The sequence below is a fragment of the Dipodomys ordii genome, unplaced genomic scaffold (assembly GCF_000151885.1).
Source record: "Dipodomys ordii isolate 6190 unplaced genomic scaffold, Dord_2.0 Scaffold137, whole genome shotgun sequence".
Taxonomy (NCBI): domain Eukaryota; kingdom Metazoa; phylum Chordata; class Mammalia; order Rodentia; family Heteromyidae; genus Dipodomys; species Dipodomys ordii.
Window position 1 is genome coordinate 653,389 of NW_012267353.1, and position 25,192 is coordinate 678,580.

At 41.6% G+C, this 25,192-nt stretch overlaps 1 protein-coding gene across 2 annotated transcripts in view; it reads right to left on the reverse strand.

The window, feature by feature from the left end:
- Positions 1–25,192, reverse strand: part of Frmd3 (FERM domain containing 3) — a 272,266-nt gene that overhangs the window by 16,227 nt on the left and 230,847 nt on the right. For both annotated transcript variants that reach the window (XM_013031085.1, XM_013031084.1), the window contains exons 11-13: positions 24,157–24,231; positions 23,751–23,819; positions 20,096–20,220 (exon numbers count right to left, since the gene is read on the reverse strand). In XM_013031085.1, coding sequence (XP_012886539.1) covers positions 20,096–20,220; positions 23,751–23,819; positions 24,157–24,231 — 269 coding nt within the window. The remainder of the gene's footprint in view (positions 1–20,095; positions 20,221–23,750; positions 23,820–24,156; positions 24,232–25,192) is intronic.

A 25,192-nucleotide genomic window follows, 5' to 3' on the forward strand; every position in this document is an offset into this window, starting at 1 on the left:
CAACTGACAAAAAAGAAAGAAAGAAAGAAAGAAAGAAAGAAAGAAAGAAAGAAAGAAAGAAAGAAAGAAAGAAAGAAAGAAAGAAAGAAAGGAAGGAAGGTAAATGGAGAAATGCCACATGAACAATGAAAAAAGTTGGCTGAGCAAGAATGAGTCTATGTAGACATCATTTAGTGTTGAATAGAAAAGCCATAAAAAAACCCATGGCGGAATCTTAAGTTCATATGATTCAGTGAAAATAAAGGATCTGAAAAGGCTGCAGATGGTACAATACAGAGGCTGTAAAAAGATCAGTGGCTGCCAGGGATGGGAGAAGGAAGGGCTGAATAGAAAGAGCAGAAAGAATAGTAGTGGTGGATAGCTGACATTCTGTTCACATCACAGAGTGTAAGACACAGAGGATGTACATGTCTTCTGTGGATCCTGGGTAATCATGTGTCAGTGAAACATCTGTCTGTCTGTCTGTTTAATCTCTATCATTTCCAGCCACTGCCTACAGCCCCTTTTCCTCCCAAGCCTCAGTTTCCCCCATCTGGTCAATGGGCAAAAGAGCAGCGGCCTTAAAGTCCATGTGGATTGATGGGTGGGGCATAGCTGCTCAGTGGATACAGCTGACAGTCTTCAGAAGGGCAGAACATCATTCCAGGACAAGATCTTTGTTGCTAGTAAGGTTACCTGTAAATCTAGCCTTAATCCCACATTTTTTTCTGTACAAAGTTTTCTACATGCCATCCCTAAGAAATAAGAAGCTGTAGGCATGGCTTCTTTTGAACCGGGTGAACCATTTCTAAAAGCCAGTGGTTGTTTACTTCCCTCAGCGGCCAGTTGGGTGCCCACTGCACACATGTTATGGAGATGGTTCCACAATGAGCAGAAGCAAGCAGGCAGGTCAGCTGCCTCAGTGCAACAGGGCTCGCGGGTCAGGGGCTTGGAAGTTCACTGGGGGACTGGACCCCCATCTTTTCACTGGGAGGAAACATAGTGGGGCGCAGACTGTCCTTGGGAGGCCTCAGACCTCCCAGGGAAGTAAAAAAAAATTTCTGTACCATTTGTCTTGTATATAAGATTTTAGGATTTGGGGAAGGGAAGGGAAAGCTCAGAAATGGTGGGACAAAGGATGAACTAATTCAGCTGTGATATTCACTAGACACTCTGTTGGAAATGAAATAATATATAAGTTGTGTGGGAGGAGGTTCACGAGGAGGAAAACTGGGAGAAAATGAGGAAAAAGGTGACACTGTTGAAAAACAAATGTGCTCATTATCTGACCAGGGTAACCATAATCATTCTGAATATCACCTTTACAATAAATGTTAAAAAAAAAAAACAAAACAAAAAAGCACTGTGAGAGCTGGGTGCTGGTAGTGCATGCCTGAAGTCCTAGCTATGTAGCAGGCTGAGCTCTGAGGATCACAGTTCAAAGCCAGCCTGGGCAGGAAAGTCCATGAGACTCTGATTTCCAATAACTACCAAAAAAGCAGGAAGTGGAGCTGCAGCTCAAATGGTAGAGTACTAGCCTTGAGCACAAAAGTTCAGGGACAAGTGCTCAGGGCCTGAGTTCAAGCCCAGGATCCACAACTCAAAAACAAAACCAAAAACAAACAATATGAGGGGAAACCCATTTGAAATCAAAATTGTAATTCAAAATTAAGTAATGGAACAGAAATGCTCAAATATGTAGTTTATACATGCCTCTGAATATCATGGAAATTAGTTAATGAAAATAATTTTATGCAAACATTGCTAAATAGGGGTGTATACATATACATATACATTAAAATTAAAATTCCAAAGAAGTTAAAAAGTTAAACTGAAACAAATATAAGATACCATGTGAATCATTCTGGTAGGATAAAGTAGTGGATTTTCAGTAATTTCATATAATGCAACCTAGAGGATTAATCATGAGAAAACATGTAGAAGTGTTTTTTTATAATCTGGATACAAGGGCAACTTGTTAAAAAAAAAACTAAAACTCAGAATTTGCAAAAATGATGAAGGCTACACAGGTCAAAGTTCTGCACAGACAGAAAAAATGCCTATGTCACAAAGTTAACATCAAAAAAAGTTCAAAGCTACCAAGCATTAATTAGGAAGAAAAGGCAAAGGATGAATATTCAATTTTTAAAAATTCCTATAGTCTGTAAATGAAGGACAAAAAGAAAGCCCCAACAGAAATGTGTAAAGTAAATGAACAGGCAAATTCCAAATGACAAATGTGCAAATGACAAATGATTATTTGTGAATAGTCATATAATGGCTGTTATCTGAGGATTGTGGTTTGAAGCCAGCCCGAGGAAGAAAAGTCCAAAAGACGCTTAATTAGCTACCAAAAAGCCAGAAGAGGAGCTGTGGCTCAAGTGGTAGAGTGCCATGCCTGTTTCTAAATTCATTACTATGTGCTAAAGCCAAAATGTAAGCATTACCGATTTCCAACAATAATTTGGTTGATTAAATAAGTCAATTATTGAAGCTCCACATTGCATAATACAATTTAGCTTTTTTTCATGGTACTTGTTAGGATCCATCACAACCAGCCCTGGGGACCACGCAAAGGCAGGCAGGCACAGAGAAAGATTATTATAAGGTTTATTAGAGGGGCCATATCTCCCCTAGGAGAGGGAGCAGTATGGTGTCTGCCCCCATCCAAGGTGGGTAGCTCTGGGGTAGTATGGAGGTAAGTGCACAGGTAGGTCTGGGGGGAAGGGATGGAGTGGGCAGTTATATGGTGGGAACTCTCTAGGGCAGGGAGGAACTCAGGTCTGGGTAGAGTTGAGGACCAGAGGTAGGGATAATGCTAATGGTACTGATGTTTGAACTTGATAGTCAGGCACTGTACCAGTTGAACCACACTCCAGTCCTTCTGCTTCAGTTATTTTGGAGATAGGATCTTGCATTTATGCCTGGGCCAACTTGAATCATGGAGCACATCCCACTGGACTCAGCTTTAATTAGTTAAGATTGAGTGTCAGAAACTTCTCCTGGCTGGCCTTGAACTACTGTCCTCAGTTCTTCATCTTCCAAATAGCTAGGGTTGTAGGCACAAGTCATTGAATCCAGTTTATTGGTATTTTCAAAAGATGCCTATATATAATGGAAAATTATAAAATAGTATGCCTATAATAAACCCATCCATTACAAATCCTACATCCTAGGCATCTATCTATCTATCTATCTATCTATCTGTCTGTCTGTCTGTCTGTCTGTCTGTCTGTCTGTCTGTCTGTCTGTCTGTCTGTCTGTCTGTCTCTCTGTCTCTCTGTCTCTCTGTCTATCTATCCTGAGGAAGAGGAAAGCATTCTACATACTTGTGCTTTAAAAAAATCCTTTATAAGCCTATCATGGTGATGCTCACCTTTAATCCCAGCACTTGGGAGGCAGGAGGATCACAAGTTTACAATCAGTCTGGGCTACATCACAAGATTCTGTCTCAAACAATAAATGTGTTTTACAACGGGAACATATCATGCATTACTTACATCATCATACAAGTATGATTAATTGAATCTTAACTCAGCAATCAGCTCAAAAACTGTTCATAAGATATGGTCAGTTCCAGATATTTCCCCAAATACACTTTGCTTGAATGTGTGTGTATACATATATACATATGCATGGATAGTCTCCATGGCTTCTTCACATCTAACCACTGCTTTTTCACATCTGTAGGACTGGACTTTAAATTCTGATTTTAATTTCTCTTTCTCCCAAGGACCATAAAATAACATAAAACATGGTATTTACAATAAGAAAAAATTGGCAGAATGTTAGTTTTGAGCCCAACTCTTCAGCTGATATTTCTATTTTGGCAAAGCTCTGCTTTGAAGATAAGGGGAGCTTTGCCTCATCCTGAACACTGACTGCGATCCTTAACTTTTAAACGAGGAAAAGAGGGAGTTATGTTTGATCATCCAATCTGCCTTCCCATCATCTCTGATTACTGAGCAATCTGGAGGAACACATGCCACCCCCTTCTTCCCAGAAAGTGTTGATTAACGAGTATCATTTGTCTTTTTGACAACTTGATGCCATTTATTTGAACTACAGAATGAGGCCTCTTGTTTTCCTTTAGCACTTGCTCATTCACTCTCTCTCCTGCCCGTCTCTGCTTTAGTCCCTCCTCCTTCCCATCCTTATCAAAAACTTGGACACCACATCCCCCTTTGGCTTGTTGGAGTTGCCAGTGGTGAGCTGGAAGCACGCCCCTTCTCTAGGCTTGGGATGACAGCCCAGGGCATGGCACGTACCGGCATTTCGAGCTGTGACCCTGGAGCCGTGTCTCAGCAGACGGACAAACACGTTACTGCTACAGTGGTTCACCATATGCAACTGGAGGCTTCGTCGAGTCTGGATCTTGACCAAGCATTTTGCCATATTTACTATGCCGAGCTCCCTAGGTCTTCTCTGCCTGTCACGGTCCAAGGCAGCCACAACCAGCCATAGCAGCTCTGACCTTTCTTTAACTGTCCATTCTGTTTTAAAGGACTGAGGCAGGGCACGCTGAGAGTGAATCAAATGTCAGGTTCCTCACACAGCCAACAGAAATAACTCATGAGATGGGAATGCAGCTGGGAGGGGGAGGGGGATGCTATTTTTAGACTCTCCACTGGCTTCTCTAACAAACAATGAAATCTTATGCATCACCCTTGCCCAGCCTTTCCAAACCCACACAGATCAGAGAACTCAGTCCCAAGACTCAAATGCCCCCATGATAAGACAACAATGGGGTAACTCCACAAAGAAGGTATAACCCACAAGAAAAAATATTTATTAAACCTTCAATATACTCTAGAGATGCCCAATAAAAATACAAAATATAATGCCAGCCATAATTTTAAAAAGAGAAATAACAACCTGGCACTAGTGGGTCGTGCCTATAATTGTAGCTACTAAGGAGGCTGAGATTTGAGGATCACATAGTGAAGTCAGCCCAGGCAGGCAAGTCCATGAAACTCTTATCTTCAGTCCCAAAAAGCTGAAAGTGAACCTGTGGCTCAGGTGGCAAAATAGCTCAGGGACAGCACCTATGTCTTGAGTTCAAGCCCCAGAACCAGCACCAAAAACAGAAAGAAAAGGCATTTTTAAAGAAAACTATAATGCAATTAATTTTAATAACCTATTTTATCCAGAACTAAGGTATCCAAAGTAGTATCAGTTCAACATGTAACTATAGGAGACAGAGTGTATTAGACTAGGGTGTATTAGGCCAGTCCAGCTGGGGGTGTTCAGCAGCCACATGCGGTGGCCACAGGGGACAGTACAGCTCTCACTTGCTCCATCTCCATCCACACAGCAATGCTAACATTTCCTTCATCTTACAGCCAAGACTCAGGAGAATATTTTAGAATACAATAGATAACGCTTAGGTCCATAAAAATATGACCAAATCCATAAATGTAGTGAGTGGCAAAGCCATTATCTGAAACTCAGAATTCAAATAAGATCCATCGACCCTGGGGGAAAAAATGGTCATCAGAAGGACAACTATGAGTGCTCCTCACTCGAAAAACAGGGGCCAGGCATCACATTTTAATGCTGAACTCTTTGAAAGCCCTGCACTGGAACGCTTGAGTGTAGGTGTGCTCAAGGCCTTGTGTGAACTCTCAGGAAGCAAACTGTCTTCATTTCTCAGGACAAGTGATAAGTTTAAAAAATTCAGCTCATTAATGGCTATGCCTCACACACTGTCCTTCAGTTACATTTCTATGTCATTATATTGTTTTTCTCACCTGGATTTTTAGGAGAAAGAAAACTCTCTCACATTAATTGAGCTTTTCTACTTTAAATAGTGATTGCTGCTGAAAGATGACCTTCTAATAAAATGTTCTATTTTCTTGTCTAATGAAACAAATGTTTACATTCAGAGCTGTCAACTGAGATTCTGCATTGTTATACTTCACAGTGGAAATATAAATTGATTTAGCATTTCTGGACAGCAACACAGATGAAATTTTACAGGTAGGGCAACTTTAACCCAGGAATTACATTTTGAGAAATTTTCTCTGGAAAAATAATCAGAAATTCTCAGCTTCAACAGGAAAGTGGTGAAATACCTGTGGTGGTAAAATCCTGTATAGTCATTAAAACTCCTGCTTAGAGGAATTTAATGATATGAGAAAATGACTGCAATATACTACTAAATACGAAATGCATGTTTATATGAACAATGTGACCTCAGACATGTAAAAATGCCTACAGAAAAAAAATAAAATAAGGCCAATTATTAAATCCTGGAAGTAGTGAAGGGCATGGTCAGCTGAGCCCAGTGACTTGAAATGGGGAAGGTCACATTTGGAGTCCCTAGGTGTCTCCTACTCCCTCTCAGAGGTTATCAATCCCAGCTCCTACTCCCAAGAGGAAGTCTGTTTCCCAACTGGAGCTTAAAAAAAAACCTTTCAGAGCTGAAACTGTCAACTTAAAAATTCACTAAAACTTCAACCCTTTTCAGTTCTCCTCATGAAGTAATTCTGAGGAGCATTCCCACATACAAAACAATCATACTGACACAGAGGTGTGGCCCTGGGATGGTACCCATGAGTCTTATCTCACTTGCCGCTAATAGTGGTTCTTAAGCACTGTTGAATATCTTTAGTTCTGACAAACAAATTTGAAAATCAGGGCTCTCCATGAATAGCTCCTTTGCCTATGGTTAATAAGGCTGCGGGCCTGAACTCAAACATGAGATAATTTTCCTTTGGCCTGTTTAAACATTATATAAATGAGTCAGATAAACTGAACAAAGTTTAGCCCAAAGCTACTTCTTTTCTCTTGGCCTCCTGAGTAGCTAGGATTACAGGCATGAGCCACTGCCCGGCTCATTTTGATACTTTTAACTACATCCAGTTATAATAGATATTGTTGCCTACACTTTTCATTTTCCCTCTCTTGAAATCTGTTTATTCTAATTTGTTCTAATTCTAAGTTTTAGAGTTCTCAAACAAACACCTTTACTCTTGAAATTTGTTCTTATTCTAATTTGTTCTAATTCTAATTTTCAGAGCTCTTAAGCAAACACCTTTACTCTCTTTTGTGGATTATCTGCTTTGGGTTAGAGAAAGAGAATGAATCAGGGCATTCTGTGTGGTCCTGGCCACTTCTCTCTGCCTGTCTAATCCTGCCCAAATATGTGGCTTCCTTCTTAAAGGGAGAAAGTGATGTGCACCAGTCCACAGATCTGAACACCACTGCACTGTGTTGCTTTTCCTTGGTCCATAGTGCTCCAGAGAACAACATTCAGATGCCCTTAAACACTTCTCCTGTTCCTATTTATTTGTGGGGTTTTTTTTGGTGGGGGAGACTTGGAATTCATGTCAGGACAATGGCAAGAGACCAGAGAAAGCAGAGGATGTGTGAAGAGGAAAATTATTTTTTCAAAATAAGAGGCCAGAAACACTGCTAAAACAGACAAGAATACAAGAGGACTAGAGTTCAGAAATAAAAGCTGCTACTGAAACAAACTCTGACATAGATTTGAGTAAGTCATTCAGCTTGGCTCCACTTGGTAGGCAAATGGAAATTATTGGACAATTTAGAGCCCTTGTGCCTCAGTGGTAAAACTGGAGTCAAGACCTCCTCTACAGGTTAGAATGACAAGGAAATGAGACAGGAATTTCAAACCTGCTATGATGCAAGCTTCTTGAAAAACCAGAACTCATCAAATGGTTGTGGAAAATATGGCTTAAATCACAGGCTCAGGTGGTATCCTTGGATTTTAAGCCAGACTGTTTCACTTTTTATCTCAGACTCAGTCTCCATGGCTATGAGTTTTCTAAAGGCATTGTACCTCCCACAGATCGTTGTTAAGAAGAATCAAGTTAATAACTAAGACACGCTCAAATCAGTGCCTCACAGAGAATTATTCAATGAAAGTTAGTCAAGTTTTCAACACATGCTCAATCCTTTGTCTCTTTTAACTGTTCAAGAGGAGGATAGTGCAGATTTTAAAGTTCAGATTCTCTGCCTGTCCACTACCTGTCTCATTATCACATCATTACTAGTTACTTCTTCCTAGATAATACAGTATTGGCAGCTGTTAAGAGTTCACCTGGGTCAGCCTGCCACCTTGGGAAAATTATATCAGCTCGCAGAACTGTAGTTTTTTCTCTGCAAAATGGAGATGATAGTGATGTTTAATAACTGGATGCCTGATATGCTGTATCACCTAATAAGTGCTAACTGCAATTGTAACAATATTATGTACTTATTAGACGTCTGGGCACCTAACATGTTTCATAGGGGTTGAAAACTTCTCAGTTGAACTTCGAAGGGACAAAATGCTCAAGGAAGTAAGGGCTCTTTCAAGTAGCAAAACATTCATTTTGTATTCCCTTTTAAGCTGGCTGTTATTTTCAGTTTTTTTGCTGGAAAGAAAAGAAAAGAAGACAACTGTAGGTTTCTTTTGGAAATCATAGTGCCATAAGCTGCCTCTTTCATTTACCACATTTATAAAGAAGATAGCCAAACTCTTGCTTTCAAACACAGATGAGTAATCCAAAAGGACCTACTGAATATCAAAATCTGGGGTGGGGGGAAGAGAATTGTAACAGACCAGTTCTGTGGAGGAAGCTTTAATGTCATCTCACCTAGTTTTGCAGAAGAGGAAATTAAATGGAAGTGGTGTTAGTGGCCAGAATTTGTCAGAGAACTGTAAATGTTTAGCAACTGAATAATGAATAAGTGAGTGAGTGAGTGAATGAATCCTGGCACACACTGTCCAGTACTCTTCCCAGCACCTCAGAACCCCCACTCATGCTGTGGCCCGTGTCCACTCAAGTGGCTTCTCTTCTCCATATAACTGGCCACCATACAATGCTTAAATCACAGTGACACAGCACCCATCAACATCTTGGCAAAGGCCAAGACTGTTTGGGTGACTAATGCTGCTTCACCAAGTGCTAGACCAGAAGCATGTAAAATGATGCATCACTGCGGTAACCAGAGCAGATAGATCTCACATCTATTTTAGGCACCTGGAACTTTGACATGAACAGGCATTTCAATGTTGCAGAAACACATCCTTTCTTTTCTTCTTTGCAAACTCATCTCTAAGATGAGATCTCTAAGATCTCCACCACTAAGCTACATTCCAGCACATTGTTTGTTGTTGTTTTTAAAATAACTTTTTATTTATTTTTTGTGTGTATGTGGTGCCAAGGAATCAAACCCAGGGCCTTAAGCATGCTAGGCAAGTACTCCACCACTAAGCCACCTTCCTTGCCCCACACTGTTTCTTTTTATTATTTGATTTATGTGCAAAAGAAATGTAATTCTAGCCGGTGGCTCACACCTGTAATCCCAGCTACTCAGGAGGCTGAGATCTGAGGATCGAGGTTCAAAGCCAGCCCGGGCAGGAAAGTCCATGAGACTCTTATATCCAATAAACCACTAGAAAACTGGAAATGGTACTGTGGCTCAAGTGGTAGAGAGCTCGCCTTGAGCTGAAGAACTGAGGGATAGCTCCCAAACCCAGAGTTTAAGCCCCAGGACTGGAAAAGAAAAAAGAAAAAAAAAGAAAAAAGAAAGAACTAGCCCCAGAAGAAACCCTTCTTTATTTAATGAATTCAACTTCAAAATCAGAACATGAATCTCTGGCAGTGAGCGGTCCTATGGGGAATCTATTTCCTGTGGCCTGGCTCTGCTGAGTTCTATTTGCTACAGCACACTTGGTACCCAGCCTTTCACCAGCCATTCCATTGTTTCCGTGTCCCCAAGGAGTCCCAGGTCCTCTTGTGCTTTGGCTTGTATGCAGCCCTAAACATGTGGCAGCATTTCTCATGGAATCCCAGAGCTCCCTCATATTTACATACAATATGCTGTCTTTGATTGTGTGTGGGGGAGGTAGTGGGATGCTGGGACTGAATCTATGGCCACCGAGCATAGGCTAGGCAAGTTCTCTACCACTAAGCTACATCACAGCCACACTGTTTGTTTGTTTTTTTATCATTTTTTGTGTGCAAAAGAAATGTAATTCTGGGCTGGGAAGGTGGCTCAGTGGTGGAGCGCTTACCTTGCATGCTCGAGGCCCTGGGTTCAATTCCTTAGCACCACATAAGCAAAAAGAAAAAAAGCCAGAAGTGGCGCTGTGGCTCAAGTGGTAGTGCGCTAGCCTTGAGCTGAAGAGCTGAGGGACAGCGCCCAGGCCCAGAGTTCAGGCCCCACGACCGGACCCCCCCCCCCAAAAAAAAGAAATGTAATTCTTAGTTATTATGTTTTTAAAAGACGGAATTAAGTGGTTTTACATTTGTTTCATGTCATATAAGATACCTGGGCCAGGAATTGGCGAACCTGGACACAATTCCAGCACCAATACTTACCCAAGTATGAGATTTAGGCCAAGCATCTCACCATTCAGCCATACATTCAGGAAGATCCTGAGAGAAGGTGCTAGATCAAGGCCTTTTCTGTCAAGGCCCAGATTGTAAATCAAGACACAAAAATCAAGGATATTCTCTAGGTACTTACATAATCATTTAAAACTTGACTGCTTCCTCCAGGCCAGGAATAGCTGGACTGGATTGGCAATGAGCTGTCACTTTGCTGACTACTTCCTGTACAAGTCTATCTTCAATGTTCCATATAATCTATGAAAAATAATCCTGTCCCCAACTTCCTACTCTTATTGTAAGACTTCAAGCTATCATCTTAATTTTTTTTCACTTTGGCCTTCAGCTAAATGATCACAGTATAAGATCTGGAAAGTATATGAATTTGCTCAAGCTCAATTTTCTTGTTTTGTAGACTGGGAAAATGAAGAAAAGAAAGGTGGTAGAACTTTACTCTGGTCATTTAGCGTCTTGAGGGCGGAGCCAAGATCTAAGTTTGAGTTTCATCTTTTGTTCCAAGCATTAATATAACCACCCTAACCAGTGCTATGTGTACATAGAGAACCATTGTAATTAATAAAGCCAACAACTGCTGAATTAGTCAGATATAGAACTGAAATGAAGCACTGTTGATATCTGAAAATATTTGTTCTGAAGAATAAATACTATATGCCATAAAATGAACTATTTGTGTAAAATTAGCTACCTACAGAGCTGACAGCACCACACTGTGGCTGTCTTTAGATGTAAACTAAGGCCATGCATGGTGGCTCATGCTTGTTATGCCATTTGAACTCTACTTAGAAGGCAGAGATCAGAAGGAGCACAGTGCAAGGCTAGTCTGAGTTAGGGAGACTCCATTTCAAATAACACTGGTGTGGTGGAGCACAGTGCAAGGCTAGTCTGAGTCAGGGAGACTCCATTTCAAATAACACTGGTGTGATGGCTGCACTGTTATTTCTGAGGCCCTTGTTAGGAAACTTCTGGTTTGAGGTAGGATGCAAACACAGTAAAAACTCTGCCTGAAAAATAACTTTAAAAAAGGGTTGGGGTAGAGCATCTGCTTGTAAGCATGAGGGTGAGCTCAAATCCCATTACTTACAAAAAAAATGTAAACTACATAATCATCCCAAGATAAAATGCATTTAACTTGCATCAGAAATAAGCAATTATGGCTTTAGGAAATAATCAAACTTTCAAAGATTTCTTTCAAGTGTTGGAAACTTCTTGAGAGTACTAAAGTAAACCAGAAGCCAGACTTCCAAGAATGAGAAAAGCTTGGAAGAAAGCCAAAGGGAAGATGAAAAGCTTTTGAAGAGACCACAAAACATGACTCTGTAGAGCTAGCTCAAGCCTTTATCTTGTTTCCTGAGCTGCTCTGCTATCTGCTCCCTTCTAGAAGCTGCTGGCCCAAACTGTAGTGCTTTCTGCTAGAATACAATAGGTGTGACAATGACTTCTGCATTTTGATTTTGCTAATCCGATTGTGCCATTCTAAATGAAAGCAGAAGCTCTCCTCAGCTCCTCTGAGACCTGCTAGCTCTGACAGGGCCAAGTCCTGGCTGTCAGCAATGGGACCCAGTGGCTGCTCACTGGGGAGCACCCGCAATGAGGAAATGATGCTGGAGACACTGCTTTGGGCTGGGTGGAGGTGGCTCACACCTGTAATCCTAGTTTCAAAGTCAGCCCAGGCAGAAAAGTCTGTGAGAGTCTTATCTCTGGCCCAAGTGGTTGAGGACCAAATAAGCCAAGAGAAAGCAAGAAACCCTGTGTTTAAGCCCCAGTACCAGCATGCATGTGTGCATGCACGTGTGCACACGCACACACACACACACATACACACACTCACAAAACATATAGTGCTTCATATGAATTCTTCTAATTTTAGATTTAGATGTGTTAAATACATTCCTAATTCATTGTTTTACCTATTGCCCAATTTACAGTATATCTTCCTGCACTAATATTTTAAATTTAAACAAAAGAGCAAGAGTTTTAAAAATTGTGTGTCCAGTGATCCAGCCATATTAAAACACATAGAGAACTGGGCACCAGTGGCTCATGCCTGTAATCCTAGCTACTCAGGAAGCTGAGATCTGAGGATCATGGTCTGAAGTCCAGCCCAGGGCAAGGTGTCTGTGAAACTTTTCTTTTTTTGGGGAGAGGGTGGTTCCGGTTGTGGGGCCTGAACTCAGAGCCTGGGCGCTGTCCCTCAGCTCTTCAGCTCAAGGCTAGTGTTCTACCACTTGAGCCACAGCACCATTTCCGGCTTTTTTCTTTTTGCTTATGTGGTGCTGAGGAATTGAACCCAGGGCCTCATGCATGAAAGGCAAGGGCTGTACCACTGAGCCATCTTCCCAGCCCTTCTGTGAAACTCTTATCTCCAATTAATCACAAAAAAGCCAGAAGTGGAATTATGGCTCAAATGGTAGAGCACTGCCTTGAGCAAAAAGCTCAGGGGTACCACCCAGACCCTAAATTCAAGCCTTAGTATCAGCAAAAACAAACAAACAAAAGGCACAGGAAACTCTTAATGTGTTAACATTGGATTACAGCCAGGAGGTTGCCAATCTAGGTGAATTTTTTCTACTCATTTATGTTTTCCATACTTTCAATGTTTTTTGGAAGATGATCTATTCTTTTTAGAATGAAAAAATACAACAGCAATCACAAAACATGGTGGCAGATACAAGGCTTCAAGCTAGCTCTAATGAGTCTGCCATCCTCAAGTAATAGTTAACTGAAAAGAATCTTTGCTGAATGCATAAGCAGTGTTCCAGCTGTTTCAAGGGACCTAATAGAAAAGAAAAAACTTAAAGACTAGTGCTAATTATTGCTAATAACACATGTGTCTTGATATACTTAAACCAAAGGGAACTGGTTTAATTGAGAGGAAAGTTAATTTGTTTGAGCTATTGTCTATGGAATGGAAGGAAGGAAGCAAGAAAGGAAGGGAGGGAGGGAGGGAGGGAGGGAGGGAGGGAGAGGATGCCAGAGTGAGCAGGAAGGTGCTGTGGTGCAACCACAGCATTGGGCTGAGCCCTCACTAATGATAGGGTTGGAGCAATTGTGCAGGCTGTGAAAGGCTCAGCCTGGAATGAGGATGAAAGGGCTGCCTAGGGAAGATGCAGGAGTCCCCATAAGGTACCTGTTGGCGGGGGGGGGGCATTCTTGATAGATGAGGACAATACTATAAATATATTCAAATATTCACATATTCAAACACAGTCATTCTAGAATTTCAGTGAAGCCACTTTAAGCCATCTATGGTTAGCAATAGACATGAAGTAAACTTTTAAATACCCTTGCCTCCTTTCTCTCTGTCTCTCTGTCTCTGTCTCTGACACACACACACACACACACACACACACACACACACACACCACCTGGCTGGGCACCAGTGGTTCAAGCCTGTAATCCTAACTACTCAGGAGGCTGAGATCTGAGGATTACAATTTGAAGCCAGAAGTGGAAAAATGAAAAAGCCAGAAGTGGAGCTGTAGCTTAACTGGTAGACTGCTAGCGATGACCTAAAAGCTCAGGAATAGCACCCAGGCCCTCAGTTCAAGCCCCAGGACAGGAATAAAAACTAAGACTACACAATTTGTCATATTTAGGACAAATGTGTATGCAATCATCTACACATGGATACATACCAACAAAAATTCATAGGCACAAGCTGGGCGCCAGTGGCTCATGCCTTGTAATCCTAGATACTCAGGAGGTTGAGATCTGAGGATCACAATTCAAATCCAGCCCAAGCAGGAAAATCTGTGAGATTCTTATCTCCAATTAACCACCAGAAAACCTGAAGTGGTGCTGTGGTTCAAGTGGTAGAGCACTCACCTTGAGCTGAAGAGCTCAGGAGCAGTGCCTAGGTCCAGAGTTCAAGCCCAAAGACTGACTGGAAAAAAAATATCAGGCACAGTGCTATGGCTGGCTTGAGGGAGTTCGTTTTACAACTTTCTTCAATTCCCAGCTATTCTTTGACAGAGTCTTCAGGCTCAGGCAAATTCAGCCTGAAACAAACTTTGACTTAGCCAACAGCATTGTCATTTCAAGACTCTCCATTGGCTAGTGGGTAAAGAAGGAGTCAAATATTTTTCATTCTTATTTCATTTTATTTACCAAGGGAAAGCATGGCTTCCCCATCATGGCTAACATGCCAACCTGCACCGTTACTGTGACAGAGAAGAGTGTGTCACTAACTGTTACTGGTCAGTTCTCAGGAGCTTATACCATAATCCATCTTTCTTCCTGAATGAGGTTTACTCAATGAAACACAAGAGCCTGTGGCTAATGACACTGTGAAGAAGCTGCTCCATTTTACAAGTGAATTTACTCAACTGAGTGACTCATTGAGATAATATTTTCACTCAGAACAATTCCCACTTTCAAGTTGTTCTTCTTTTGCAATTCTCCAATACTCAAAAAGGAGCATTTTTCAAAATGGCTTGTTATCTCTTCTTTTTTAAATATGTTTTTTGTTGTAAAGATACTATACAGAGGGGTTACAGTTACATTAGTAAGGTAATGCGTACATTTCCTATCGAATATTGTTACTTCCTCCTTTGTTTTTCTCCTACCATCCCTTCCCTCCCACCTCCCCAACTCCCCCCCCAAGTTGTAAAGTTTGTTTTCAACATAGTGTCTTGTACATCTCATTGTTACAATAGATCAACCTGTATACTTATTTCAGCATTTTGTTTTTTCCCCTTTCCCTCTCCAAATTAGAAAAATGTATATACAAGATGCAGGGCACTGACATCAAATACAGTGAAAACAGAGGTTATATCGTGGGGGAAGATAATACCAAAGAAACAAAATAAACACATAGTACATTATAAATATGTTAAAAAAACAATAGCAAGAAAGAAAAAACCACTTGTGTCCCTATCTTGGGGTTCATTTTGCTTAGCATCATCTTATATGGTCATAGACATAGCTTCTGACCTTTTCTGTTTGTCTCAGACATATACTAGTTATTGCAAATAAGAGAAGCCATGGAATCTATGTTTCTTTGGGCCTGGCTTGCTTCTCTTAATATAATTTTTTCCAAGTCTTTCCATTTCCTAACAAATGGGGCGATGTCATTCTTTCTGATGGGAGGCATAGAATTGTTATCTCTTCTTATCCAAAGTTTTCCACTACAGTACTTCCCTGGATTTTGTAACCCAGCAACCTTGGGGTAAGCAGCGAAAACATTCCTGTTGTTGAGTGGTGCCTAGGAACTGACTGTTTTCCTTCTACACAGACACAGCCTACTTCAGAACTAAGCCTCCAGCTGTCCTTTGGGTGAATGGGGTCACACGCTCTCCCAGAACACCAGTGGAGTTATCAGGGCTACAATACTTGGCCCAGCTGTTGTTGAGAAGATTGAAGGTCTGGGATGAATGAAAAGAGCTTGTCAGACAAATGTGTGGTTATGACCTCTGAGAGCCATGGTGGCAGCAGGGACAGACCTCCAAAGCCATCATGGGAGACAAGGTGCCAGAACCTTCCCAGAACCTCACTTTGGAGCTTCCAAGCATCATGGTTCTATTAAATCAATTTGTTCTTCATTCCTAATCAAACAACTTTTTAACTGGACTTGGGCTGCTGATAGTGACCTGTTTCTGGATCTAGTTCGTGAATGTGTGTTTTGAAACTCTTCCAAATAATCATGTGAGTCCTGGCTTGGAGAGGGGGAACGGCCACATTAAAGCCAAGCAGTAGCATCTGAGGATCCTCCACCCACTATGTGAGGCTCAGATAAACACCATCAATGCCGAATCCTCTCAACATCTCTCCAACATCTAAATAGAATCATTTTTTGCCATGGACTCCCTGTGCGATGCTAATGTGCCACTGAAGCTTTCCTGGGTCTCTCATTAGTCTCATTCTTGAAAGAGGTTGAAGTTTTGTATTAGTATCTCAGAGACAAGCACAGGCCATAGATGATATGAGACCAATGTTTCTGTGTCCCCATAGCAAGTGACACTGTCTCCACAATCCTGGTCCTAAGTCTTAAATCTGTTGCTGCCTCCTCCTCTCCATCTCTCTGCCTTTCTTCAGCTCCTGTCTATTTCTTCTCTGGGCTATTGAAGTGGTTCCTGCATGGGTTATGTGACTCTCCAAAAGAGTCATTTTGTACCCCAAGGGATATTTGGTAATATATAAAGATACTTTGAGTTGCCAAGGCTGATGGAATGCTCTGGTATGCACTAGATGGAAGCCAGAGAGGCTGCTAGGTATCCTATAGTGCACAAGACAGTGCCCCAAGAATGAAGTGCCCTGTTCAAGAGGTCTGTAATAATAATAATTGAAGACCTCAGCTCCAGCATTCTTCCACTCACTATCACAGTGATATGAAATGCAGTTCCCAATCAATTCATCTCCATGTCTGAATCCTTCAGTGCTTTCCAGGACTATCAGGTTAAAATCTAAATGTCCCAACAGGTCATACAAGACCCACTCTCATCTTGGCTATTTCCTGATCTTCTAAGTCACCTTCTCCTTTTCATGTCTCCTCTTTTCTCCAACCACACATGTGGACCAGACCGTGCACATCAACTTCTTCCTATGGCTTCATCCATTCATTCCTTTCCTCACCAATGTTATGTCAGATGCTCTATGGTGACTAAAGAACAAGTCACTCCCAAGACAGCCCAAAGCACTGATATCCAATGATACAGGCAGAAAAGTGATCACACAATTCAGTCAGCAGAAGTAGAACTTACTCATGGACTCTGTGAGCCCACTGTCATCCCTTAATCTGCTTTGAGACACTGGGGAAGAGAAGAGCTTCATCTTTATAATGCACAGCAACCAGCACACTGGAGGTATGCTCTACCAATTGTATAGCTGTTGTGTTAGAGTGCCAATTATGGAATTTCTATCCTCTTGAAATTTGGTGCCATTTTATTTTAGGAATGAGAGGTAGGGATAGGGTCTTGTTATGTAGCCAAGGCTGCCATCAAATTTCCAATCCTCTTGACTCAGCATACTACATGCTGTAATTACAGGCATGTCTCACCATGTCTGATTTCTGTTTATATACTCGGGAAATACAAACCTGTAAATTCAGTATTCTTCTTCTCACTGTTTGACACTCAAAGACAAGAGACATGGAACAGAGGTTTGATAAGCAATAAAGATATGTCAAGAATACAAATCATCCACTGTGTGAACCATACTTTGAATTTCATAGTACCTAATGTAGTTCTGCTCTTATTCTAGATTGAAAGTATCATTCTGTTTATTAACACTATTTTGTTTCTACTTTTCTTTTATGATAGTACTAGGATTTGAATTCAGAATCTCAAGCTTGCTATACAGATGTTCTACAACCTGAACCATGACACCAGCCCATTTTCTTCATTTGAAATTGATTCTATATCCTAAAGTTTGTTATGATCTGTCTGAGTTTCAAATCCCATAAATATGTCCTGGGGCAAATCTCCTGGGGAAAATTTTACTATATAAATTTATATTTGTATATAAAATATATTTATATTCTATATAAATTTTTATAAAAATATATAATATATAAATAATATACAAATAAATATAAACATATATATACACATATGGCTACTTTTAAGAGATAGACCTACCAGTTTAGCTTTGTAGCTGATGAAAGAATTTAAGATGCTTTCTGCAAATAACAGGAAAAATTGAAAATGTAGCTCATGGATTCCTATCCCATAGGATAGTACTTAAAAGTTTATTGCACTTAATTATGACGTACATGTAGTTGTGTAAAAGACAAGGCTAGTATTTAGCAGTAAAATTTCACTATAGAAAAACAGAGTAAAATGGAATTTTGTAACTGAATGGAGTAAAAGGTTTGGGGTAAAGCTTGACCCAGGGCCTCCTTCATAACCCAGGGGGCTCTGAAGGCAGCGGTAGCCTATCTACATTCTCCATACAGCTGTTCAGTCTGGCCTTCCAAATTTTATTCCCATTTATGCTATCTCTTTGCAGAGTTTCATGCATAAAGTGTCTTTTCTCTCCCTTTCTTTATTACTCATACACTCCTCGTTCAAACTGGGGATAATAATTACCTTCAAAAAATGGCTTTCATTCAAAGTAATATTCCAGGCATATGAGATGAAGTCTATAAATCATCAGTGATAAGAAAGAAAGGCCGTTTTTCTTTCACTTGAAACATGCACAAAAACAGACAAGTAACATAGCTTCAGAGGCACTTGGGCTAATAAAATGAACTTACAATGGAACGTATACAGTAAATGGTTAGGACAGACAGCAAGAGCTATTATAACAAGACAGTTCTCATAACCAGGTATCTTGTGGCCAGCTGAAGACAAATGTCTTTTGAGACTCCATCCTTTATGCTTTCCAACCTTTTTCTCTACCTGGGGAAATGTTGGCATCTGACTACCCACCACTTTCCTCATTAATCATCAAAGTATCCTTTCGAGAAAAGATCCTTTATGCTTCAGAGTGACTGGTTGTTGTTTCCTCTCTGAAGACTGAATTCCATGGCAGTTTCTTATTATAAACTGAACAGTTTTCTCCTAAGGAAAGAACTCTTCAAGCAGAAGTTAAGTCATATTTGGCAGACAGAGTCCTGCCCTCTCAAATAGCCAGGTCTCCATCGATGAATGAAAGAAAAGCAAGTTATGTTTATATTTAGGGTTCTAATAACTTAATTTTGTGTGCGTTTGTTGTTAAATTTACTTTGAAATTACTAACAGTGTGAGATTTGTCTCACCATATGTCTGCAGCAAGTGGTGTGCTGAGATACTTTCTAAATTAAATAAAGTATTTACAAAGAAGAAGAGGAGGCAGAAAAGGAGGAAGGGGAAGGGGAGCAACAACCTGTAGGTTAAAAATGGACACTATACATGTAGCCTGTGTCAAAACTATCAGATGAGATAGTTGTGGAAAAGGAAGTAAGAGTCTAGGGAGACGTGGAGGCACAAAGGGTGAGCAGTGTAGAAACAGACAGAATTTTTGTGTGTGTGCTGGTCCTGGGGATTGAGTTCAGCATGTGGGCACTGTCTCTTAGCTTGTTACTCAAGGCTAGCACTGTACCACTTGAACCATACCTCTACTTTGGCTTTTTGGTGGTTATTTGAAGATGAGTGCCATGGACTTCCTGGCCAGGGCTGGCTTTGAACCCTGATTCTTAGATCCCAGCTTCCTGAGTAGCTAGAATTAGAGGCATGAGCCACTGGCTCCCATCTCTTTCCCTCTCCATCTCCCCTTCTGTCCCTTTCCTCCTCTTACCTCCCCCCTTCTCTCTCTGTGATAGTATTGGAGCTTGAATGTAGGGCATTCTGCTCTCACTTGGCTTTTTTGCTGGTTAATTGCAGGAGAGTCTCATGGACTTTTCTATCCAGCTGGATTCCACCTGTGATCCTCAAATCATAGCGTCCTGAGTAGCTAGAATTATAGACATTATCCATCTGTGCCCAGCTTGGAAATCCTTTATAAACAAATCTTGGTTGTCATGGAAACACTGGCTTCCATTCGGATTTTGTGTAATGACGGAAACGTTCTCCTCAGTCTTCGATATGGCAGTCATCAGTCCCGTGTTGCCCACCTGGCTTTGGCAATCTGGCAAGTGTGACTTAGGAACTGGAGCTTTCATTTTTAATAAATGTAGACTTAGTTTGAAATAGCCATACATAGCTGTGGTTGGTTTATTGAACTGTGCAGGTCTAGTGCCATTAATGTTTTCACATAAGATTTTAAAAAACACCTATTAGCTATTAAATTTGTTGGTTTTTCTGAAGCCGGCCTCTAAAACCAATGTCTGGACTTACCCTCACCCAGAGGAATTTCCTCTTCCTGTTCAATTGGGGAAGGAAGCAGAGGCTGCAGGGGCTCCATGTTAATGATGAGTTGTTTGTTCAAGGAGTGTGAGCTGCGGCTCTGAGTGATGTTAACTCTGCAAGCAGACACAAGCCAGGTGAGGTTGGTGTCCACTGTAAACACTGACTCCTCCTTCTCAGTGACTGCCCAAGCTGGGAGCTGCCTTTGGATGTACTCAGTGGACTTGCCAGTGGGACAGATGTGAAACCCTCCAGATGCACACATCTGCTTGTCCTCAAGTTCCTGACACATGCTGCCATGGCCCAGTGGAACACAGTGAAAGAAAATATACTTTCCCAGATGTCATCACCCCAAAGACTGGGTGACCATACAGCATTTTAAAAAGATACCTGAAACAGACTGGGGAGTCAGCCATCAATCAACTGGACATTCAGAAAGGTGAGTGAAGGGTGTAGCTCACTGAATAGCCACTAAATTTCCTGACAGACTATGGCATGGACATTCTACAACTTTGAACCATCTCTGTGTTGCTTACAGTAGTGGCTCATGGCTTTGGACAGGGCCTATGAGTCTGCTTAGAGTTAGGCCAGATGCCGCCTAGAGCAGACTTTTACCTTAGACTCTCTAGTAACGGATACAGAGAGGAATAGAATTTGTTCCCTAAAACCTAATCTCCAATGTAATGGAACTAAGAGGCAAGTCCTGAGTTCAGGACCCCTATAAATAGGCTTAATGGCCTTATAAAATAAGTCTGAGGGAGTTTATCATGTGAGGACTCAGAAAGAAGGTGTCCCCTTTGATGTCATCAGATGTTATATCTGTCAGTGCCTTGATCAAGAACTTCCCAGCCCCAGAACTGGGTAGTTTATAAACTAACCAGTCCATGATATTTTGTTTTAGCAGTTTATATTCACTATACTTACCACCTCCTATAAAATTTTATTCCTTTTACCTCATTTTCTCTTAAACTATAAGTTAGCTGTTTAAAAGAGTTATACCGCCAGGCACCAGTGACTCACACCAGTAATCCTAGCTACTCAGGATGCTGAGATCTGAGGATTGTGGTTCAAAGCCAGCCAGGGCAGGAAAAATCCATGAGACTCTTATCTCCAATAAACCACTCAGAAAACTGGAAGTGGCATTGTGGCTCAAGTGGTAGAGCACTCTTCTTGAGCTGAAGAGCTGAGAGGCAATGCCCAGGCCCCCAGAGTTCAAGCCCCATGACTGACAAAAAAAAAAGTTATACCATTGGAATCCACCCCTCACGTACTATATTTTATAGTCAGTGTGTACATGTGCATATGGCGCTGTATATGTTTTCATATGTCTGTATTTTAGATCTAACATGGGTATGTTATTTTTCATACATATATTGTGAACTGTTGAGAAAATCCAAAGTAATAAAGTGCATACAAACTACATTTGCTAGTTCATCTTCAGTTCCCAAGGGAAGCTTTTCTACTACAATAGATTTCTTAATGAGTGTTTTTGAGACAGTTCTAGGCATGAGTCAGCTGTAAGGTGGCTGCATTGTTGGAGTAAGCCAGCGGATGGATTTCAAACGTAGAGAATCATGGCATATGTCCTGGCCTTGCCTAACTGCCAAGTCTATGAGGACTCCTTCAGCATTGAGTATTTTCTTTTCTTTTTAAAATCAAATGCTCCACTTCAAAGTGAGAGACGAAAACCTGAGCTGAGACACTTGAGACAGTTCTGCCTCTACTGCCACCTTCTAAGAGAATGCCCAAGGCTTTCAGAGTGGCAAGGGCCATGGAGATAAGAGCTCAGGGAAGAGAAGAGGACACTGGAGCTCTAGGCTTAGGTGCACATACACATACACTCAAAACAATTTGGCTGACTCTGTTTTATCTAATCCAAGACTCAATTTCCTGTCAAGCAATTCCTGTAGAAGTAATGAATGAAGTGATCCCTGAGGTTGTTTCCAAACCAGAGATTCCAAGAAAATTTTGTCATTTCCTATTCTTCCTTTCTGCTGTGTGGAATGGCTGTAGTGTTGGCAGAAGACCCCATCCTGTGGTCCATAAAAGGCTCTCTCATTGATGGGCAGCCTTGTGGACGTTCAGGTGCGCATGGCGGTGCTTGGCCATTATGTTCAGTTTCCCTAGCTCTGTAGCTTTATTCTGCTTTTTTTTTAAGAAGCAGGAGATACCGCATATGATGTGCCAGCGCTCTACCAGGCCACCCCAAAGCATAATTTGTATGCATCTGCATGGTAGCTCCTGCTGATTGGGATTCTGTCTTTTTGTAAGAGAAGAATCATCCCGATGCCCTCGCCATGTTGGCCTCATTTCACACACACACACACACACACACACAGAGTCAGGACAAGGAGTGGTACCTACCTAGCACACTCCAGAAATGGAGGAGACATAAATAAAATTCCTCTGGGTTCCAAGGATAGGAAAGGAAGGAAGGAGGGCTGCTGCCAGCATGGGAGAGAATTTTCTGAGGAATTTAGCTTATGATGTTGCCTTAAAGAGGAGGAGGCACAATACTGAGCATGTTCAGCATTAGAGTAGTTAGCATGTCTGAGAGTTCAGAAGTGGAATGTGTACGTTGTGCACAGAGTGAAGGCCCAGCCAGGCCAAGATGATTGTTAATCCCTAAAATTACCATCAATTGTTGTCTTCATGAACATGCATACTCTTAAATCAATAATGACCAAGCCCTCATTCCTCTGGGTGACCCTTGGAAATAAAGGACCCCTGACAGGTGAGCCTCTTCCCTCAGAGACCAAGAAGGAGTGAGGCCAATAGGAACTGTCTAGTGAGTGAGAGACCAGGTGGGACAAGGGAGTGTGGCCAGGAGATTGGTGCACACCCTGCTCGTTCATGTGATGTTCCAGACCTAATCAGTGACTGCAGAGCAGATGATTCAAAAAGGCCCATCTCTTCTCATGCCACAGCCAGGCCAAATTTGGGGTGGGTGTGGCCATATTTAATACTTGGGTCACAGCATATAGGGTCCTCAATATACAGCTGAAGATTGGGGAAAAAGAGCTGTTTTAGTGTTTTTTTATAGTGTTGGGGATCAGACTCAGAGCATCACACATGATAAGCCAACATTATGGGAAAGCCATGGTATGTGTGGGAGGGTATGGGTACTGAGGCTTAAAGTCAAGGCCTTATACTCTCACTTGGCTTTTTCACTCAAAGCAGGTGCTCTACCACTTAAGCCACACCTCTACTTCTGATTTTTTGGTGCCAGTCCTGGGGCTTGAACTCAGAGCCTGGGCCCTACTGTCCCTGAACTCTTGTGCTCAAGGCTAGCATTCTGCCACTTCAGCCACAGCTCTACTTCTGGGTTTTTTAATATATTTAATTGGAGGTAAGAGTCTTACAGACTTTCCTGCCTGGACTGGCTTTGAACCACAATCCTCCAATCTCAGTCTTTTGGGTAGCTAGAATTATAGGCATGAACCACCAGCACCTGGCTACTTCCAATTTTTTGAGGTTAATTAGAGATAAGAGTCTCATGGATTTTACTGCCTGGGTTGGTTTTGAATCAGGATGCTCATATCTCAGCTTCCTGAATAGCTAGGATGAGCCAACAGCTCCAAGTGAAAAGCCAACTTTTAAATCCCCATGTCCATTGCAGAACAAGCTGAGGGAGCACCCCACTCACCTGTGCACCTCGGGAGGTTCCCTCTGGATCTTGGAGCTTGCCTCTACCACCTCCTTGGCAACTTTGCCACTGCAAAAGACAGAACACAATGCATGTACATGGACAATCAGTGGAAATGTGGGGAGGGGAGGGGAGGGTGGGGAGGGGAGGGGAGGAGGAAGCATGCACACATGTCCCTTTTCCTTTAGAATCACAGTGGTCTGAGCCACAAGTGAAAATCCACCCCTTTCTTTCTTCAATTAGGGGACCTTCTTATGGAGGATGAAAGTCATATGACTAGACTGTGATGAAGGGAAATGGTAGAGTACCTCAAAGGCATAACCCCAAGTGAACTTACTTGCAAGTAAAACAATTAAGTACAAATGGCTGCTTCCCCAATCCCAACCCTATTGCTAGTGGTACCCACCTATATCGAAATCTACTTCCTTTAAAAAATATCTTGCTGCTTGACACAGTCTTGATTTGACTGGATTTTGCATACCTTTAAGAAAAAGCAAAGCAGAGGTGATAATGACATTGGGGAGTTCAAGGAACATGGTACAGAGCCGCAGTAATCGGATAAACTTTGAATCTAAGAAATAAATTCATTTGATATGGTGGCCCAATATGTTCACACAGGAACTGAAAGAGAGGTTACACAAAGGAGCCATTACATTACGTGAATGGTAACTTGAGGTCATCGCTGATATCTATGGTTTAGTGCAAATCTGAACACTGGTCGTGACCAACATATTTGGTTTTCTAACTCAGGTCAAGGCCTGTGTAAAGGAGTAGGGAGGATGAGCAGAAAGGACTCTTCCCTGGTTTCTAGTTGAGAGACACAGAGAATGATCTTTGTGACATGGCATAGTCAACTTCATTGGTGCTGAGGGCATGTTGGTTGTGCTGTGTCAAAACTGCAACAGTAAACAGGTTCCTGGCCATACAGGTCACTTGTGTTACAAAGAACTCACTGTGTGTTGCCCAAGCAAAGAACAAAGGCTGTGGCACCATGGCCTTGTCACTGGCTTCTATGTCACCATGACCTAGAGCCCTTTAACAGAATTCACACTGGGAGAGGACTAAAATTTAGAAGGAATGAGAGGCCTAGCCATGCACAGTCTCGCACATCTGAGAATAGCTATAAATAAGAACAAAACAACAGCACTCTGAAAACCAACCAAGAACATGGGGCTACCCCAGGCCAAACACAGGGGTCTAAATTATTATAGTATTTGAAAATGCCTCTACAACAGTTACTTTAAGCCTTCTGCAGTTAAATTAAAAAAAGATGAAAGAGAACAGCTCTTCCATAGCTTGAGATCATTAGAAGTACTGATCATCACAAAATCTCTTAAAAAGATACAAAACAGGGCTGGGAAGGTGGCTCAGTGGTAGAGCGCTTGCCTTGCATGCTCAAGGCCCTGGGTTCGATTCCTCAGCACCACATAAGCAAAAAGAAA